At 43.3% G+C, this 21,827-nt stretch overlaps 1 protein-coding gene across 2 annotated transcripts; it reads right to left on the bottom strand.

The window, feature by feature from the left end:
* Nucleotides 1-797: 797 nt before the first annotated feature.
* Nucleotides 798-7,589, bottom strand: LOC129837393 (mucin-2). 2 transcript variants are annotated; one of them, XM_055903527.1, is made up of 8 exons: nt 7,441-7,589; nt 5,944-6,140; nt 5,352-5,419; nt 5,097-5,239; nt 3,930-4,951; nt 3,640-3,765; nt 2,107-2,178; nt 798-1,744 (listed from the first exon to the last, which is right to left on the bottom strand). In XM_055903527.1, the coding sequence occupies exons 1-7, from the start codon at nt 7,490-7,492 to the stop codon at nt 2,119-2,121; spliced, it is 1,668 nt and encodes a 555-aa protein (XP_055759502.1). In that variant the 5' UTR covers nt 7,493-7,589; the 3' UTR covers nt 798-1,744; nt 2,107-2,118. The 2 variants fall into 2 exon arrangements, with proteins under 2 accessions (XP_055759502.1, XP_055759501.1); XM_055903526.1 differs by having other exon boundaries at nt 2,112-2,178.
* Nucleotides 7,590-21,827: the final 14,238 nt, after the last annotated feature.

Here is a 21,827-nt window from a genome sequence, read left to right as displayed (position 1 = left end):
AATGACAACTGATCTTATTTGTTTTGGTTGAAAGTTTCTCTCTGATTGATTATCTTCCTGCTGAACAGTATTAGTAACAGTAACCACTGTGATGTTTTCCTGGAAAAATACACAATGCAACTGTAGAAAGACATATCTAATACAGACTACAAAGGTATGGGATATAGAGAGGAATGGACATATACACCTCATGCATTTTGGATAAGAATGCGATTTGTACTCCACACCTTGAAAACTGTAAGCTTTCAATTCGCAATGTCACTTGGTAGCTGGTTATCATGAATGTTATGTATCTGTTTCCAGGACATCCATATGTCAAATATTTATGTTAAACCTAGCCCATTGGCCCAAATAGCAGAAAGAGGTGTTGCCTTTTTAATACACGCTGACTTGCATATAATGGACAAAGTTTGAGTAATTTATAATTTAATACAGTACCTTATTCTTTATCACACCGCCACACCCAGCATAACTGTAAAGCATGTTATCTAGATATCTATTTACTTGTTCCTTTCACACAAAGAATAAAAGAAAGAAAAGCCAGGGGATGAGGGCAGGCTTAGATACAGAGGCATGTCTGTTCTGCCCTAGCTTCAGTTCTCCTGATGAACAGAATCATCCAACTCTTTTACAAACCATGAATGCATTCAAACCACTTCTGCCCATAAAAATCTAACAAACTTTATTTATTATTTACAATATTTAATCAAAAAATTATTTTGATTTTTTTTTATGCAAAGTTTAAAGCGCCAATGCACGATCACTTCAAATGTTTACAGATAGTTTCATCTCACAGATTTGATTAATAATGGTGGATTTATTTAATCAGATTGTCAAATATACATAACATTGGTGTTTTACTCACTGGGTTGTGTTTGTGGAATGGTTAACTTTTTGGCATGCTAGTCTCCTATCTCAAAACATGTCTTATCCAGCGGTAGGGAATTAGATTTGGATCTCTCAGCCCAAGTCAAAAGGTTGGATTTATAGTCTTTGAAAACAATGAACTTCTTGTTAACTGTACCTGATTGGGTATTGCACCCTTACTCATTCTTCTTACATGTTAATTGCAGGATACATATGTTGACCCCATTTACTGATCTAGGATCAGCTTTCTTTTTTACCAAGGTTTAGCTTGCCTTCAGTAAAGACTGAAAATACAACTCAAACTATTGCCACAATGAAGCCAAAATTGCCAGCCTGGCCTCAGAGCCATTCAAAACATACTTTACGTATTTCTGAGCACGTCAAGACATATGATACCTTTTAATGGTCGGGGAGGAGTAACATATACTAAATGGAGTGTCTCGGATTTACGTACAGAATAATAGAATGGAATGGTAACGACTACATGGAAACCAGGTGTTTGATGTGCTTGATACCATTACATCGACTCCATTCCAGCTATTATTATGAGCCATCCTCCCCTCAGCAGCCTCCACTGGTAAAAGCATTAGGAATAAAATAACATTAGAACATCTGCATTGCTTGCTGTTTGGGGTTTTAGGCTGGGTTTCTGTATATCACTTTGTGACATCGGCTGAGGTAAAAAGGGCTTTATAAATAAATGTGATTTGATTTGAATAAATACAGGTTGAAATTACAATCAGTGAGCCAAAGCCACGGTCTTCATTCAGATACTTCAGAGATAATTGGACCATTTGTACAGAATTGTCATTGCTCCCATGCATATTACTTCATAAGGCCATTTCAGATGGTCTTCTTACCCAATTGACTGGAGCTTCTGGAGGAAAGAGAAGTAGGGAAGGGACAACAACAAAAAATATCGTAAAAACAGTAAATTACTTGAATTAAATATATACAGTATCTTCAACATTACATGATTGATGTGTTTTCTTAGAAAGTGAATTCAATGTGTTTAATGAATATGTAGGTTGACTCGTCTCTACACACCTATATCTACAATAATCAGTAGTCTACCTATTCAAACCTCTCATTGAACCCCATCCCCCTGATGTATGGAAGGAAAGAAAGCATTCAGGGGAGATTGTCTCCTGGAATTGAAAACATGAAACTGCATTTCCCCTGTTGTCTACCTGACAGTACCACTGAAGTACATAAACATATAGAAAGTGTGTCACCTACCGTACCTGTGTGTCAGTACTCGTTCACCACATACATCCCTGTTTGATTTTTCGATGGTTCTCCTATTTCGTCCTGTATCAGAGAAAGTATCAGCTCATCAAAGGTGTAAAACAGTCTGTGAAGATGATACTGCACACAATATCATTTATCAGGCAAAACTGAATTTTGCAGTCTGTTTTTGACCTGTTGTATAGAACTGCAATGTTAGCTTATCTTGCAGACGTTCGTCTGTTTAAAAGCCTTAGTTAACTAAGCCTGAAAGACATCCACTCGGCTTAATTGCAACAATAAATCAAACCGGTGATTCATCAATTAAAAGGGCTTTGGGAGAAGGCTATGTAAAGAGAACAGAGTGGTTGTGGATTACAATGTGTCTGTCTGCTGCTCTGTTGCCATAGAGACAGGTGACAGAGGGGGCACTCTTCTCATTATATGATAGTCAGTCTTGGAGCAAATGTTGGCAGACTAGTACGGAACGACCATGCTCAATAAATTGATCAAGGAGAGTTGGAGGCTGTGAACAAATAGTCCTCCAATGTCTTCCACTGTCCCCTTTCCAAAACAACATAACAAACATGTTCAAACCACTGCTAGCAGGAACACAGAATTAAAAAATATATCTACGTAAATGTAGCACAATTATACGAAGTGCATAAACACATATACGCAACAATATCCTTATACAGTAGATTGAATATAAGCAATATACAGTGTAATCTAACTCAAACTGTACATTTCCAAAACTAAAAAAAGATCTATGACGCTACATATCAACACCAGAAAAAGCCTGAGTAGATTCCCTCCTCACTTCCCTTCCTCTCAGGTGTGTGTGTGCTTGAGGTGTGCACTGCAGTGTGACGAACATGCAAGTCTCATTAGTACGGTCAATGGTCTCTTTGTTTGGTGTTAAGGGAGAGATCTCTCTCTCTCTGACGTTGGTAGATTCCATGGCATTTGTATTTAGCATCCCTTTCATAGCTCAATCGAAAATATATATTTTTGATGTCCAGAATAAACACTGCCTTTTTTCAGTCAAATCATGGTGTTGCCAGTCATTCAAAGTGACATTGATGAGTAACATGCCCCATACAGGAAGGTCCTTGGACGATAACTCTGGTATCATCCCTCATACGTACCCAAGGCAGAATTAAAGCTCTAAACTTTCACAGCTCACAGATGATTGCTTTAAATTGGTTGTCTGGTCTACCAAGAACATCTGCTTATGTGGGGGTTTGATTTTGGAGATAAGCAACTTAGTGCATCAATGAATATAGGTGGCTTGGGGGGAGGAGTATGGCTTGGGACCCCTCTCTGGAAGCTGCAGGGGTAGTTCGGCTGAGAGGGTAGAGGGGAAGGCTAGTGTTTCCCACGCCTCAGGTTTCCCTGGTCAAAGCCGGAACGGCACAAAGAGACGTCTATCTAACACTGAGGCATAGCGGCCAGTCTTAGTAACCATAGCCAATCTGCTGAATGCAGAATCTGAGCCTGTGTGTGTGTGTCTATCTGGCCTCTCTGCCAATACATAGGACTTACATTAAGCTTGCCGTTGGGCACGTTGAAGCGGCTGTGTGTGGAGTACATTTGGACGTCTGCCCCGTGGTTGATCTGGCTATATGGGCTGAAGCTTCCATATCTCTGCCTACAGCACAACCACACTAGCTGAAGGTCAAGAAAAGACAAGAATCATAGTAAAATGGCCTCCTTAGCATGACATACTGTAACTGTTAGAGCAGGGTTGTGGCTGTTTCTGAGAAAATGGAGGTCAACAATGCATTCAGGGAGAAACAATGTGCATCTGTGTGTCTGTTTGTTTTTGTACTCACCAGAAGTATTAGGAGAATAAGGAGGATTAACAAGATCAGGGCAGCCAGTACCAATAGAGCGATCCCCCATCCTGGGACTTCCTCTCCGGCCCCAGCAACTACAGCTGCAGCATGCTCTGTGGTCTTATACCTGCTTGTTGCTCTCTCAGTAGGGGCAAAGGTTTTACGAAAGACAGTCGTGCTAATGGTCTGGGAAGGATTTTTAGGGGTAATAGGGTTAGCTGTGTTGCTAATTGTTATGTTATGGTCTCTAGGAGCAGGGGTGGTTATGTTGCTAGTTGTAGTGTTATGGTCTCCAGGAATACGGGTGGTTATGTTGCTAATTGTAGTGTTATGGTCTCCAGGACTAGGGGTGGTTATGTTGCTAATTGTAATGTTATGGTCTCCAGGAGAAGGGGTGGTTATGTTGCTAGTTGTAGTGTTATGGTCTCCAGGAATACGGGTGGTTATGTTGCTAATTGTAGTGTTATGGTCTCCAGGACTAGGGGTGGTTATGTTGCTAATTGTAATGTTATGGTCTCCAGGAATACGGGTGGTTATGTTGCTAATTGTAGTGTTATGGTCTCCAGGACTAGGGGTGGTTATGTTGCTAATTGTAATGTTATGGTCTCCAGGAATACGGGTGGTTATGTTGCTAATTGTAGTGTTATGGTCTCCAGGACTAGGGGTGGTTATGTTGCTAATTGTAGTGTTATGGTCTCCAGGACTAGGGGTGGTTATGTTGCTAATTGTAGTGTTATGGTCTCCAGGACTAGGGGTGGTTATGTTGCTAATTGTAGTGTTATGGTCTCCAGGACTAGGGGTGGTTATGTTGCTAATTGTATTGTTATGGTCTCCAGGAATATGGGTGGTTATGTTGCTAATTGTACTGTTATGGTCTTCAGTACTAGGGGTGGTTATGTTGCTAAATGTATTGTTTTTGTCATGACTAGTGGTGGTGTTTGTGAGGGTACTAACTAAGGCAGCTGCGGTTGCTGTGGTACGTGCTACAAGAGGTAGTGTGGCTTTTATTGGAAGTTGACCTAAGGAATAAAGAACATATTTGTGATTCCTGCTTTATTTTACTTAATAACAGTTTCTTAAGCTATTTACAATACAGTTTTTTTAACATACAAATGAATCAGGCTGCTACACAGCAGAAGTAGAGAAGGTTGCCATCTTCTTTACCTTCAGTATAGGTGAGGTCCAGGTCAAGGGTTTTGGATTTATTTGATTGGATATGAGTGGAAAATAGACTTTTAACCAAAGCTGGAGTGATCATGAATGTAGTCCCAAACATTACTGTCGAGTTTGCAATGACGGATCCATTACTGCAAGAGTGAGACCAGTAGTCAAAAATAATTCTAACGTATAATTGTCAATGTCCTTAAGAATGCAATTTTTTTTCAATGGCAGAATTTCAAATTCAACATTAGAGCTCACCTGAAGATTATATCAAATACACCCATATATTTGTCAGACTCTGGCAAAGGGCTGTGGACGTCATCCACCTGAAAAAGAAAGACACAGCAATCAGAGGAGCACTTTAATATTATCCTACAGGCCTACAAGGCATGTCTTCACACCTTTACTTGTTTGAATATTGAGTAACAGGTTGTAAGGGAGGTGTCTATAGTATCACTGTCTATGGTGAAGTGGAGTGGGTCAACTGGAGTGTGAGCTAGTAGTGATGGCTCATTTTGTTGTTGACTGTTAAAATAGTGCTCACTGCTAGGTGTTGGAGAGCTGATGATGTTGGTGACAAAGAAAATAGTGAATAGAACAGCCTTGGGAACATCTAACTCTGGCAATTTGACTGGTAAACTCATGGGTACACTCGCAATGGTTGCTTGGTATAAATGCAGTAAAGATGTCAATGGAACTTGACCAAAACAATGGAAATGCCATGGAGCATTTCCATTTTGTTGGCAAACATGAAGTATCTCCAGGACAAATAGTTATTTTGTGGGTATAGACTGAGTGATGAGTTAAAGCTCTATGGACTGACTTGAGCAGTAAAAGAACACACTCTTACCATCTGCTCCACCTGTTTCCTCAGCTGTTTGTACTCCTTAGAGCTTTGATTATTGAGTGACTCAGTGTAAATCCGGTTGGTGATTCTGACGCATATGTAGTAGGCGGACAGCGTAGCTGGGGTGGTCTTGTCATTGCTGCTGGGTGTTGCCCTCCGTAAATGGGAAGCAGGCACAACATCATCAAAGAAAAGGAGTGCTGTAACGGTGAATGGAAAACAAGCCGAAATTCAGAAATTAGCAGAAATACTGTTACACAGCCATGTAATAAATTACTGCCATTACCCTTAGTGACTGACTGATTGAAGTGCAAATTACAGCCAATAAAGGATGCCTTGTACTGTGGAAATTATTATCTGTAAACAGACACTTTGAGTTGAAAGGGGGGGTCACCATCTGTGACCCCAATCACTGCAACAATGCATTATTTAGACTAATTTAATCCAAAACAAAGTTTGCAAATGTGTTTTCTCAGCGTGGGAAAGAAGTTGTTTTGTCTTATCCCAATATTTGATTGAGTGGGGTTGATTATAAATCCATAATACTATTCTGCTACTGCATAACCCTGAAGACACTTTATACATTATGACAGATTATGACAAATTATGATAGATGTTTGGCTAAGATTTAAAAATATTCTCAATGTGGGTTTTAACTCCAGTATATTGATATCACTTGAGGCACCTGAGGAAGCAATTTAAAGTTTTAAAAAAAATAATAGGGAAAAATGTCATCAAAAAGGCTCCTGAGCAGCCGGGGACAAGAGAATCATGAAAAAGTGGTATTCTGGTTGTGTGCTGATAAGGTTTTACTCTCCGTAAACCTCAAAGTATGATTTACTTAGATACAGGTAACTGACAAAATAAAGGAAAAACCAACATAAAGTGTCTTAATAGGGTTTTGGGCCACCACGAGCCAGGACAGTTTCAATGCACCTTGGCATAGATTCTACTAGTGTCTGGAACTCTAATGGAGGGATGCGACACCATTCTCAGTTTACAATCATAGCCTGAATAAAAGCAGGCTTCAGGTAATGCATGAGATGCCATAATTTTTTCAGACCTGTTTAGCATATGTTTTCGGTCCTGTTGATTGCCACATTAACAATTAAACCCCAATCTGACTCCCACGTCTAAGAAGTGTAGGTTACAGTACAACAATGCTTCCCATGCAACAGTGGTTCCCAACCTTTTTGGGTTACTGTTTCACCAACATAATTTTGCTCTGCCCTGAGTAGCCCTGAAGTACCCCCTCATGTGCATTTTACCAGTAGGCCTATGGTCTCATGAGTCTTCTCAAGTACCCTCTGTGGATAGGCCTAGTACCCCCAGGGGTCCTAGTACCCCTTGTTGAGAATCACTGCCCTACAACAGAAGTCTCTAAAGAAATGTAATGTGTAAATGTGTTATAGTCTACATATTTTAGTATAATCCATAAATGAAGATGCATGGAAGAGTAGATAGATAGATCGATAGATAGATAGACGTTTTCTGTCATACCTGAAACAGCCAAAGTAAGAATAATTCCAAATTTGATTGGTCTTTTCTCCATGATGTATCAAACTGGTAGACTAAAGTTTTTAAAATAAAAGCCAAATATACCCAGTGGACGTTGGGAATTAGCCGGTTGCTTACTTGATGAGAAACGATTTATGTCTGAAAGAAACGGTTATTTTATCATCCATATAAGTGTGCAGGTAGGACAGGTGTATGGCGCGGGGCGGAACCTAGAGTGCGCGCGCTGGAAGAGAACGCAAATATAGACATTCGTGGTGTTTGACGCCACCCCGCGGCCAGAAGGATTTGTTGTCAGACTACCTTTGAGAAAAGCAAGGCACAAAAAGGCACGAGGCAAAATCAAGAGCCTGACCCAGCCACTATTTAGTAAACTGAGGGAAACTACTCTCAAATTTATAAATGGAGCAATGGCAAGGACTGAAAGCCAATGAGGTCGACATGATGTGTGCAAAGACTAAAATAACAACAAAAACATAATCCACCTTTTGATTTATATTAACGATAGGATTCGTCTTGTGCTAAAAATTGTACTAAAATCATGTATATCTTTCCAGAATAAATGGGTGTGTATCATTCATAGAAATGGCTATTGAAAAAACGGCAAAAAATATATATATGTTCGTTTTGAAACTACAGTAACAGTGCAGTGACTGCAGTCGACTGTGGTATTTTGGACGCAGATATTGCAGAATACCTGCAGTGTACTGCAGTTATTTGCAGCATACTACCGTTATACTGCACTCTAACTGCAGTTATACTGTAGTCTGACTCCAATATTTTTTCGTAAGGAAGATTGTGCACATCATTCACAACTTCCCTTATCCGTATGTGGGACCTTGTCTTCTACTCGGAAAACTGCGGTATGACTTTGCGGTATCTGAATTAAGGACATGCAGCGATTAGCCTACTTACTATTTTATTTGACCAGAAACACAAGCGAAATGCATTTGAAGCAACTACGCAAAGTAAACTAGCTAGTTAAGCTTTCCTACAAGTGCACGATTGTTACTTACCTGCAATAATGATACTTTTTCTCCCTGATAACAGTAATCAAAGACACATTGTGACACATCTCTCTTTCTCCCTATCCTCAATCACACCCCATTCTACAAACTCTCTCTCTCGCTCTCTCTCTCTCTCTCTCTCTCGTTTGCGCGCAAACTCTCTCCTATAGACCTGACAGATATAAAGATCAAGGAACAATATGTGACGTAGTGGGAGACATGTAGGCTGCAGTTTGGTGTACTGTAGATGTCAGGGTATCGCAAAATTGAGGACAGGGAGGTGAATTATAATACAAACACTGCCAAATGGATTAACCTTCTTTGTACTTCTTGGTACATTCACCACTCACGTTGTTCTGACACCCTATTTCACAACAACATTGATGTAAAAAGTGTAATGCAGCATTCAATCCTGAGGCTTTGAAAGTAAACCTGAATTGATAAACAGAAATATGGGGTAATATATCACATGTGTTTTCACTTGTGTGAAGGAATTTCCATTGATTTCGAAACAAGATAAGTGTGTGTGTTTTTATGATACTCCAGACTGTAGAACAATGACATTGTTCATGCATCACTTTGAAGCACATTTTAAGCCATGTGATGACTTGGGTCAGTGCTGCTCTCTTCTGCAATGATGGAGGAGTGGTGTGAGTTGGTGACCTATTCCAGTACATAGATATTCCGCACTCTTTGGCAATCTCGGCAGTTTGGCACTTGATATGTGTGCTACAACTCCATCATTATTACTGAGTGACAACACCTCAGCCTAAAGATGTGTTCAAGTTGGATGCAGGTGACATTTCTCCTTGCACACTTGATTGTTGGTAAGATTATTGAAATGCACAACATCTACTATTTTTGTATATGACTGTACATTAAATATCAAGTTGCAGATGATTTAGTCCCTATAGTCAGACTTTTAACTATGTGTAATGCTCTGAGTGTCGGGAGGTGCGAAGTCAGACGCAGGAACAGCAGAGCTTCAATATGTTGAGTCTTTTAATACTCAACTTGCAAACACAATGTCCAACACGGACGTACTGGGTGTCACACACAACGGTCCAACGACACGATAAACAACCCCAGTCCACAATAATAACATCCACTCCCGAAATCCAAAAGCCACAATGAAACAATCCCGCACAAAGAAGCGTACGGGCTGGCTGACTAATAAAGCCACACTAATTAACAATTAACTGAACACAGGTGATACAAATAAACACATAAGGAGGGGGAGGAAAAAGAGTCAGTGGCAGCTAGTAGGCCGGTGACAACGACCGCCGAGCGCCACCCGAACGGGAAGGAGAGCCTGCCTCGGTTGAAGTCGTGACAGTACCCCCCCTCTGACGCGCGGCTCCCGCAGCGCGCCGACACCGGCCTCGAGGTCGACCCGGAGGACGAGGCGCGGGGCGATCCGGATGGAGGCGATGGAAATCCCTTAACATAGATGGATCCAAAATGTCCTCCACCAGTACCCAGCACCTCTCCTCCGGACCGTACCCCTCCCAGTCCACGAGGTACTGCAGGCCCCTCACCCGGCGTCTCGAGTCCAGAATGGCCCGTATCGTGTACGCCGGGGACCCCTCGATGTCCAGAGGGGGGGGAGGGACCTCCGGCACCTCACCGTCCTGCAGGGGACCAGCTACCACCGGCCTGAGGAGAGACACATGAAACGAGGGGTTAATACGATAATAGGAAGGGAGTTTTAATCGATAACACACCTCGTTTATTCTCCTCAGGACTTTGAAGGGCCCTACACACTGCGGCCTCAGCTTCCGGCAGGGCAAGCGGAGGGGTAGGTTTCGGGTCGAGAGCCAGACCCTCTCCCCCGGTACAAACACGGGAGCCTCACTGCGGTGGCGGTCAGCGCTCCTCTTCTGCCTCCTAGTGGCTTGTTGAAGGGACTCCTGGACGGCCCTCCAGGTCTCTTTGGAGCGCTGTACCCACTCCTCCACCGCAGGAGCCTCGGTCTGGCTCAGATGCCATGGTGCCAGGACCGGCTGGTACCCCAACACACACTGAAAGGGGGACACATTAGTAGAGGAGTGGCGTAGTGAGTTCTGGGCCATCTCGTCCCAGGGAATGTATCTCGCCCACTCCCCTGGCCGGTCCTGGCAATAGGACCGCAGAAACCTACCCACCTCCTGGTTCACTCTCTCCACCTGCACATTACTCTCGGGGTGAAAACCGGAAGTCAAGCTGACCGTGACCCCCAGACGCTCCATGAACGCCCTCCATACTCGGGACGTGAACTGGGGGCCCCGATCAGAAACGATGTCCTCCGGCACCCCGTAGTGCCGGAAGACGTGAGTGAATAAGGCCTCCGCAGTCTGTAGGGCAGTAGGGATACCGGGCAGGGAGGAGACGGCAGGACTTAGAAAACCAATCCACAATTACCAGAACCGTAGTGTTTCCCTGAGAGGGGGGAAGATCGGTCAGGAAGTCCATGGACAGATGAGACCATGGCCGTTGTGGAACGGGGAGGGGTTGCAACTTCCCTCTAGGAAGGTGCCTAGGAGCCTTACTCTGAGCGCATACCGAACAGGAGGAGACATAAACCCTAACGTCCCGAGCTAAGGTAGGCCACCAATACCTTCCCCGAAGGCTCCCCACGGTCCTCGTCACCCCAGGGTGACCCGAGGAGGGTAGGACATGAGCCCACCGAATCAGTCGGTCCCGAACACCAAGCGGTACGTACTTACGGCCCGCCGGGCACTGAGGAGGCGCGGGTTCCGCCCGTAACGCCCGCTCGATGTCCGAGTCCACCTTCCATACCACTGGCGCTATCAGCCTCGAGGCGGGGATGATGGGAGTGGGCTCGGTGGTCCTATCCTCCGTGTCGTAAAGGCGAGACAGTGCGTCAGCCTTTACGTTTTGGGAACCGGGTCTGTAGGACAACGTGAACCTAAACCGGGTGAAAAACATGGCCCACCTTGCCTGACGCGGGTTCAGTCTCCGAGCTGCCCGAATATACTCCAGATTCTGGTGGTCGGTCCAGATGAGAAAAGGGTGCTTAGCCCCCTCAAGCCAGTGTCTCCACACCTTCAGAGCCCTGACCACCGCTAACAACTCCCGATCCCCCACATCATAGTTACGCTCCGCTGCACTGAGCTTACTAGAGAAGAAAGCGCAGGGGCGGAGTTTTGGTGGCGTACACGAGCGCTGTGATAGCACGGCACCCACCCCAGCCTCGGACGCGTCCACCTCCACTATGAATGCTAAAGAGGGATCCGGATGCGCCAACACGGGAGCATCCGTGAACAGAGCCTTCAACCTGTTGAAAGCTCCGTCCGCCGCCGCTGACCACCGCAACCGCACCGGGCCCCCCTTTAGCAGTGAGGTAATGGGAGCCGCTACCTGACCAAAACCCCGGATAAATCTCCGGTAGTAGTTGGCAAAACCCAAAAACCGCTGCACCTCTTTCACCGTGGTTGGAGTCGGCCAATTACGCACGGCCTTTATGCGGTCACTCTCCACCACCACCCCTGAGGTGGAAATGCGATAACCCAAGAAGGAGACGGCTTGTTTGGAGAACACACACTTCTCAGCCTTGACGTATAGGTCATGCTCCAGCAGTCTGCCAAGCACTTTGCGCACCAGAGATACATGCGCGGCTTGAGTAGTTGAGTAGATCAGAATGTCATCGATATACACAACTACCCCCTTAGAATGTCGTGTACAAAGGATTGGAAAACAGCTGGAGCATTCTTTAACCCATACGGCATGACGCAGTACTCATAGTGGCCCGATGTGGTACTAAATGCGGTTTTCCACTCGTCTCCTTTCCGAATACGCACCAGACTGTACGCGCTCCTGAGGTCCAGTTTTGTAAAGAACTGCGCTCCGTGAAATGATTCCAACGCCGAAGCGATGAGAGGTAGTGGGTAACTAAACCCCACTGTGATGTCATTTAGACCTCTATAATCAATACACGGACGCAAACCTCCCTCCTTCTTCTTCACAAAAAAGAAACTCGAGGAGACGGGTGAGATGGAGGGCCGAATGTACCCCTGTCCCAGAGACTCCGCGACATATGTCTCCATAGCCAACGTCTCCTCTTGGGACAAAGGGTACACGTGACTCTTGGGAAGCGCAGCGTTAACCTGGAGATCTATCGCACAATCCCTACCCGGTCGACGTGGTGGTAATTTCGTCGCTTTCTTTTTACAGAAAGCGATTGCCAAATCGGCATCCTCGGGGGGAATGCGCACCGTGGAACCCTGGTCTGGACTCTCCACCAACGTGGCACCAATGGAAACTCCCAGACACCTTCCAGAACACTCCTCTGACCACCCCTGGAGAACCCCCTGTCTCCACGAAATACTGGGATTGTGCCGGGCCAACCAGGGAATACCCAGCACCACTGGAAACGCAGGCAAATCAATAATAAAGAGACTGATACGTTCCCTATGATTCCCCTGCGTCACCATGTCCAGGGGAACTGTGGCCTCCCTGACCACCCCTGACCCTAATGGCCGGCTATCTAGGGAGTGCACGGGAAAGGGAGAATCTATCGGCACAAGCGGAACGCCCAACTCTCGGGCGAGTCCGCGATCCATAAAGTTCCCAGCTGCACCTGAATCGACTAGTGCCCTATGCTGGGAAGAGGGGAAAAAATCAAGGAAAAAAATTGAGACAAACATGTGACCGACAGGGGGTTCTGAGTGAGTCTGGTGCTAACTCACCTGGGGTGATCGAGAAGCGTTCCGCCTGACATCTCGACTCCCAGACAGACCCCCCCAGCACCGATCGGCCGTGTGTCCTCTCCGACCACAGCTGGTGCAGGGGAGGCCTCCTCCTCCGATACCCCTAGGCGCGGCCCCTCCCAACTCCATCGGGATGGGAGCCGGGGCGCTGGGTGGTGGAACGCACAGGACCCTCTCCGAATGCCCGCGGGCAGCCAGCAGATTGTCCAGTCGGATGGACATGTCGATAAGCTCATCCAAAGACAGAGTGATGTCCCGACACGCTAGCTCCCTGCGGACGTCCTCCCGGAGACTACACCGGTAGTGGTCAATAAGGGCCCTGTCGTTCCACCCTGATCCCGCGGCCAAGGTCCGGAACTCCAGCGCGAAATCCTGTGCGCTCCTCTTCTCCTGCCTGAGATGAAATAGTCTCTCACCCGCCGCTCGGCCCTTTGGGGGGTGGTCAAACACGGCACGAAAACTCCGGGTAAACTCCGGGTAGTGCTCCTTCGCTGAGTCCGGGCCATTCCAGACTGCGTTGGCCCACTCCAGAGCACGACCCGTTAGGCAGGAGACGAGGACACTCACCCTCTCCGCTCCCGAGGGAGTGGGGCGAACAGTGGCCAAGTATAGCTCCAGCTGGAGTAAGAACCGGTGGCACCCTGCCACCGCTCCATCATAATCCCTCGGGAGCGTAAGACGGAGCGCGCTGGAGCCGGGGGATGGAGAGTCCTGAGGAAGGGGAGCCGAAGGTGGAGAGAGGAGCCCACTCCTCTCCCATCGCTCCATTCTCTCCATCATCTGGTCCATGGCTGATCCGATCCGATGGAGGACGGTGGTGTGGTGGAGAACCCGTTCCTCCATCGATGGGAGAGGGTTGGCTGCTGCTCCTGCTGACTCCATTTTTTGGTGCGGGATTCTGTAACGCTCTGAGTGTCGGGAGGTGCGAAGTCAGACGCAGGAACAGCAGAGCTTCAATATGTTGATTCTTTTAAGACTCAACTTGCAAACACAATGTCCAACACGGACGTACTGGGTGTCACACACAACGGTCCAACGACACGATAAACAACCCCAGTCCACAATAATAACATCCACTCCCGAAATCCAAAAGCCACAATGAAACAATCCCGCACAAAGAAGCGTACGGGCTGGCTGACTAATAAAGCCACACTAATTAACAATTAACTGAACACAGGTGATACAAATAAACACATAAGGAGTGGGAGGAAAAAGAGTCAGTGGCAGCTAGTAGGCCGGTGACGACAACCGCCGAGCGCCACCCGAACGGGAAGGAGAGCCTGCCTCGGTTGAAGTCGTGACACTATGTGTATGCTCTCCCACAGCAGGAGCAGTGGTATACCAGTACCCAGGGTCACTAACAGTGGCAGAGGGTACCAATGTGACATTTTACTGTGACAACAGTGAAATGGGAGGGGAATTCTCTTATATCGTATGGGTGCAAGTGGGACCTATGAGAAAGCTCATACTCTGGCCTCGAAAAACCTACAGTGTCCACACCAACACAGCCTGCCTCCTGAACATCATCAATGTCAACAGGACATGTGGGCATCTTCTACTGTGCCCTGCTTAACAGTGCCATGCTGAACATGGCCAATGGGAGTGTGCTGGAAGTTTCTGGTAAGATCAGATGCTTCTCAATGGTTTATATTAGCGTTCATATTTTCTAGTCCTGGGAGGTATACATTTGGTAGTTATGCCATGTCATGTAATGTCCTCTGTCTTTCAGACCCTATCACCTCTGACACTACTCTGGAGGTCCTGGTGCCCGTGGACTTGCAGGAGGCCTCCTTATCCTCAGTCCCACTCCTGTGCCTGGTGTCTGGACTGGATCCCAGTCAGGCCAGGGTGTACTGGGAGGTGGAGGGGAAGGTTCAGTCCTCAGAACGTTTACCTGAGGTTCTGTCAGAGAAGCCAGCCAGTGTCAGAGTCCAGATCTCTGTACCTGGCCATACCTGGGCTGAAGGTGAAGAGATGACCTGTGTTATGGAGAGTACCAGTGGGGTGAAGATGAACAAGACAGTCAGCAGGATGGGTGAGAGAGATCGCCACAGTGCTCTGAGTTGCATTTGTTTAGAATGTCTTTCTGCACAAGTTTAAACGGATGTAGAACTCTTATGTGTCAAAACAAATTGTGCATTTTTAGGAATGGAGCGGTCCAGACAGGGAATGTTTCTGGCCATCTCTTTGGGTGGCATGTGTATCCTTCTTTCTATTGTGGTGATGATCATCACCTTGTATGTCTGCAGACTGAGACACGACCATCGTAAGTACTATTTGTATTTGATTAGTTATTCATGATTGATAACTTTACTACATCTATAGCAGCAGTATAATATATAGGCTATCAATAGTATCTTTAACATATTGTATCATAATATTTCCAAAGGAAAGAAAAGATTTCAACCCTATGAGCACAACCAGGACGGAGCACAGGTAAAATAACTTTTTTATAAATGTTTGTGTATTATACTATTATAAGTATTATTTTTTTGAGATTATACTATTACTACATTTTCTATTATTACTATTTGTAATGATGATGATGATAGTGTTTCCTTGTCATTCAGGGTCTGACTGAGGTGCAGTATGACAGTTTGAAGTTTGGAGCTGGTCGTGAGACCCTTCCTACAGCCGCAGCTAAAAAATAAGTAGGCTAAAGCTGCCCTTGTAAGACCTTACATGTGAATTGAATTTTCTACAAAAACATAAAAAAAAGTGCTTATTCATTCAGGGTCATCAGTTTGTCAAAATGCTCCTGTGCTTTCTCGCGTATGTTTTCTGATCTACTTATTTGAGTCAATGATTTAAGGATTTTTGCTTTTAGAATAAGGAATTTATGCTGTCGGATTGTGTAGTCATTTTACAAGCTTTGTGATTAAAAACCATTTGTCTTGTTGAAATAATAGCCAAATGTAAATTACATTAAAGACAAATACAAGTTTCATTTATGCAGTGAACTAATTTCTCTAGTCATATGCTGATGAGATTTTTGTGATAATAGTCAGCTATACAAATGGGTCACAGATGGAATCTTTTTCGTCTTCAACATAAATAGTACATCCTGTTTGTTTCACATAATGCTCAGCAAGTACAACAGCACAGCTCCATTTGATGGTAAGCATTTTTCTCCAAATGCTCTGCCTCCTAGTATTTCAAAATGTCTCACAAGTTCGGTGCGTTCTATAACTTAATTAAATGATGGAGCATCTTTCATCTCTGTGATGTTGCAACACAAACCCACAGATTTACATCATTTTAGCAGACGCTCTTACCCAAATATAAATGGTGTTTGACCTTAAGCTATTTGAAAGTGGTAATAATTAATGTATTATCTATACAGTATTCATATTCTGTGTTATTAGTTTATAGTTCCCATACACCATTGTAAGGAAGGAAGGAATGGTGATCTTTGGCTCCTGCCCCCTCCTGATAGGAATGAGGGTACTCCTTTTCTCCTGCTCGGTTTGATGATGTCATGGCTTGTGCATGTCTCTCTGGCATGGGCTCTTTGCGCAGCTGAGCTGTTTGTTGCAAAACAGACACAGGATTATTTCCATGTTTAAGAGCTCTGTCGGGTGGGTTAAAACATTGCTTTTAGGTGGATCATTCTTCCCTGTCTTCTCCTTCTATCAATGCTTACATTGTAGGTAGACCTGTTGGCGTTAATCTTTAGTGAGTGAAAGAAAGTAAAACAGAAGCATTTGAAATAAATTATACAGTAGTTTCATTCATATTTATATTCTGCTTTATCAATAGATAGGTTGAGTTCAAAGTTATTGTTACACTACCACTCTTAAGAACACATAGAGATATGAATTATCCATTGCATTAGTTTCTTTCATTTTCCACGGATGTCAAAAGTACAAATTCCTCTTTAACTGCTAAAGTGAAAAATTCCAGCATTAATATTCCTCAAACACATATTAAAAAGCCATGTATTGGTTTAGAAGAAAAAACACACTATTCTTATTCAGAACATCTGCTAAATCTATTCTGACATATACACTGGAAGCATTTTCCAGGTCAAAGTCCTGGAAGTCCTATTTGGAAAAGACAGTCTGGAGAGTTGACCACAGTTTGTTGGACCAATTTGACCACTGTTTATAGAATATTTACAACATTCGGATAAATATTGCACCACAAAAACATAGGGAAAGCACATACGTTGAATTCTATTTCTAATGGCAAATGTTGTTCAAAGTTCTATTGTAATAGACATAATATTGTTAATCATACATGATTTTGATATCAAAGGACTCTATCAATGGGCCGGGGCGGCTAGTTTCAAAAACGTCTAGACAGAACGTTCTTGGAGTACGGAGTCGAGACAAGAAATGTAAACGTTGTCATTAGCAACGAGAGGTATCACTTTCGAGTGAAAGGTCGTTCAATTATTTCAAGATGGCTGCCCCCTCGCAGATTGCAACCTCTGAGCTGTACTGCTGGGAAGGCGATTGGGATTTGCCGTCTGTCGACACTGAGTGTTTAATTGTATTGGTAAAATATCAATTATGCTGTAATTCCAGCAATAACAACACTGCAAGATAGCACAGCTTGGCTGCCTTCATATTCAGTTGCAAGCTAATGTCAATGCTCATGACCTTGGCTTGGACATCACATATCTCACTGACATGGCTATCTATTAACTTTAACGTTAGTTGTCTAGCTATTTGTAATAAACATTTCACCGTAACTACCGGTAACGATTAGTATATTTGCATGATAGTTATCGTTATATGGGCCGTTACCATGTAATTACATTGCAAGGTGAACATTGTTACATTAACATCTACGGCTGGCTATCTGGCTAACTTATACCCCTTTCAGACACTTAACCTTTCAGACAATTAAAAAACTGTCGCTATCGACCCGTTACTGTAGCGGCGTCCTATGTAAGAAATGGTTATTAGCTAACAGCAACATCTCAAAAGAATGTAGATAATTGAATGTATTTAGCTCACCTCAATCAATGCAAACAAGCAGGTGTAGTTAAACAGCTGTAAGTACAGTAACCCTTCCCTCTACCTGCCTTTGTGTGTGTCTCAGTGAAGGCTACTCAGAGGAGGAAGGGGAGAACCATCCTACTCAGTGAATTTCAGAAAAATACAAATAGTGAAACATTTAAAAAAGTTATCCTTTTTAGATGATAAAACTATACTAAATATATTCACATGTCACCAAATAACTGATTAAAACAGTGTTTTGCAATTAAGTTCTACAGTAGCCTTAACAGTACCCTCTAGGTTAGCCCCATGGTGTAGCCGGAGGACACATAGTTTCTGTCCTCCTCTGGGTACATGGACTTCAATTTAAGCCTTAGGCTCATGGTTCTCACCCACATTCATAGACTTACACAGTAATTATAATGACTTCCAGAGGACGTTCTCCAACCTATCAAATCTCTTGCAGCATGAACTGACATGTTGTCTATCCAATCAAAGGATCAGAGAATTAATCTAGTTTGTATACCTTTCACTTACTTAGCTAGCTAGCTTAATGCAGCTAATTTAGCATACTCAACAACCTGACTCAAACAGAGAGGAATGCTATTTTTATGTTAGCTAGCTAGCTAAGGCTATCCTAGTCAAGGTAAGCTTTTGGTTTTATTAATTTATTGCCACCGAGCCTGTCGGTGTAACTGCTAAACTGCTTGCTGTTCACTGGACTCTGTGATTGTACACATGGATTGGATTGTGGGTTTACTAACGTGTTAGTTCTAGTAGCTATGTTGACTATGACGTTAACTGATATGGTGACAACGATGTAGGCTGTGTAGGGGTTAGCGTTAGCAATTATGGTATGACGGTTTGGCTTGTAGAGTTTTTTTTGGCCTGGACACAGACGTCGGTCACAGACCGATGTTGTGTTGTGCACTGAAGTCCACAAGTGAATGGAAAAGGAGAGAGGAGGAGACCGTGTAGATGCGAGAAGGATTTATTCAATGAGCAAAGTGATGATGCTGTATGGCGCTGCTATGAAAGTGAACCATGTCTGCGGGTGAACAGGGGTGTATTCATTCCACCGATTTCTGTTGCCAAACGTTTCTTAAACGGAACGAAACGGGGATGGACCTACCTGAATTTGTCAAATAGAAACTGTTTGGACTAATGATTAAACCCCAGATCAGCTAGATACAGCCAAGATTGTTCCAGGTGGTATTGAATGTGTCACTGTCTTTCACCTTGAGTACTCCAATTTGTCTCTCAGCCTGTACACCTACGTTATAAACGTTCATTTGTAGTCTAGGTTGTAGCAACGATGGGTATAGGGCACATCTTTGTATCATGTAGTAGCCTAAACCTATCAATGTTACATTGAGCTGTGTGAATGGAATAGTAATGACAGTCCTCTCTAATCCTAAACTGCACCGACCACTACTGGTGTGAGTGTTTTTGGTTTTATTATCCTTGTGGGGACCAGAAGTTGGGACATTTTGCCTGTCCCCACAAGGAAAAAGGCTATTTTAGTCTTAGGGGATAGGTTTAGGGTTATGGTTACAATTAGGGTTTGAGGTTAAGGGTAGGGTTAAGGGTTATGGAAAATAGGATTTTGAATGGGAATCAATTGTTTGTAATTATTAGGATCTGGACTTGAGAGTTTATAACCTGTAATCTAGGCTACCCCTAACTACTGGTGCCAAATGTTTGAACATATGATTGATTACCTGTCAATCATGAATTATGAACATTACAATCATAATTAGAAGTCGACCGATTATGATTTTTCAACGCCGATACCGATTATTGGAGGACCAAAAAAAGCCGATAGCGATTAATCGGCCGACGTTTCTATAAATATTTGTAATAAATGATAATTACAACAATACTGAATGAACAATGAACACTTATTTTAACTTAATATAATACATAAATAAAATCAATTTAGTCTCAAATAAATAATGAAATGTTCAATTTGATTTAAATAATACAAAAACACAGTGTTGGAGAAGAAAGTAAAAGTGCAATATGTGCCATGTAAAAAAGCTAACGTTTAAGTTCCTTGCTCAGAACATGAGAACATATGAAAGCTGGTGGTTCCTTTTAACATGAGTCTTCAATATTCACAGTTAAGAAGTTTTAGGTTGTAGTTATTATAGGAATTATAGGACTGTTTCTCTTTATACCATTTGTATTTCATATACCTTTGACTATTGGATGTTCTTATAGGCACTTTAGTATTGCCAGCCTAATCTCGGGAGTTGATATGCTTGAAGTCATATCTCTCTAGTCACCCCCAAAACCAATTCTTCCTTTGGACGCCTCTCCTTCCAGTTCTCTGCTGCCAATGACTGGAACGAACTACAAAAATCTCTGAAACTGGAAACACCTATCTCCCTCACTAGCTTTAAGCACCAGCTGTCAGAGCAGCTCATAGATTACTGCACCTGTACATAACCCATCTACAATTTAGCCCAAACAACTACCTCTTTACCTACTGTATTTATTTATTAATTTATTTTGCTCCTTTGCACCCCATTATTTCTGTCTCTACTTTGCACTTTCTTCCAATGCAAACCAACCATTCCAGTGTTTTTTTTTGTTTTTATTTTACTTGCTGTGTTGTACTCACTTCGCCTCCATGGCCTTTTTATATTTTTATTTATTTATACATATATCTGTTTGCCTTCACCTCCCTTATCTCACCTCACTTGCTCACATTGTATATAGACTTATTTTTTTTCACTGTATTATTGACTATATGTTTGTTTTTACTCCATGTGTAACTATGTGTTGTTGTATGTGTCGAACTGCTTTGCTTTATCTTGGCCAGGTCGCAATTGTAAATGAGAACGTGTTCTCAATTTGCCTACCTGGTTAAATAAAGGTGAAATAAATAAAAAATAAACAGCGTTGTGCTGCAAGCATTGCTAAGAGATGGTGTTTGAATGAATGCTTACGAGCATGCTGCTGTCTACCACTGCTCAGTCAGACTGCTCTAACAAGTATCAAATCCTATACTTAATTATAACATAATAAACACACAGAAATACGAGCCTTTGGTCATTAATATGGTAAAATCCAGAAACTATAATTTCGAAAACAAAACGTTTATTCTTTCAGTGAAATACGGAACCGTTCCGTATTTATAAGTCTAAATATTACTATTACATTGCACAACCTTCAATGTTATGTCATAATTATGTAAAAATCTGGCAAATGAATTACGGTCTTTGTTAGTAATCAATGGCCTTTCAACAGTTTGCAATGAGCCAGCCGGCCGAAACTGCTGCATATACCCTGACTCTGCTTGCACTGAACGCAAGAGAAGTGACACAATTTCCCTAGTTAATATTGCCTGCTAACATTAATTTCTTTTAACTACATATGTAGGTTTAAAAATATATACTTGTGTATTGATTTTATGAAAGGCATTGATGTTTATGGTTAGATACATTATTGCAACGATTGTGCTTTTTTCGCGAATGCGCTTTTGATAAGTCATCACCCATTTGACAAAGTTGAAGTAGGCTGTGATTCGATGATAAATTAACAGGCACCACATTGATTATCTGCAACGCAGAACAAGCTAGTTAACCTAGTAATATCATCAACCATGTGTAGTTAGCTAGTGATTATGTGAAGATTAATTGTTTTTTTATAAGATAAGTTTAATGCTAGCTAGCAATTTACCTTGGCTCCTTGCAGCCACAAGG

This window comes from Salvelinus fontinalis, chromosome 38, assembly GCF_029448725.1.
Source record: "Salvelinus fontinalis isolate EN_2023a chromosome 38, ASM2944872v1, whole genome shotgun sequence".
Classification (NCBI taxonomy): Eukaryota; Metazoa; Chordata; class Actinopteri; order Salmoniformes; family Salmonidae; genus Salvelinus; species Salvelinus fontinalis.
The sequence above is the reverse complement of the archived record's forward strand: the minus strand, read 5'-3'. Positions and strand labels throughout refer to the sequence as shown.

Coding starts and splice junctions, on each gene's coding strand:
- LOC129837393 (XM_055903527.1), bottom strand. CDS start 7,492: ATGGAGAAAAGACCAATCAAATTTGGAATTATTCTTACTTTGGCTGTT. Junction 5,420..5,943: donor GGAAACAGGTGGAGCAGATG/GTAAGAGTGTGT, acceptor TTTCTTTTTCAG/GTGGATGACGTCCACAGCCC. Junction 2,179..3,639: donor TGCCCAACGGCAAGCTTAAT/GTAAGTCCTATG, acceptor TCTCTGATACAG/GACGAAATAGGAGAACCATC.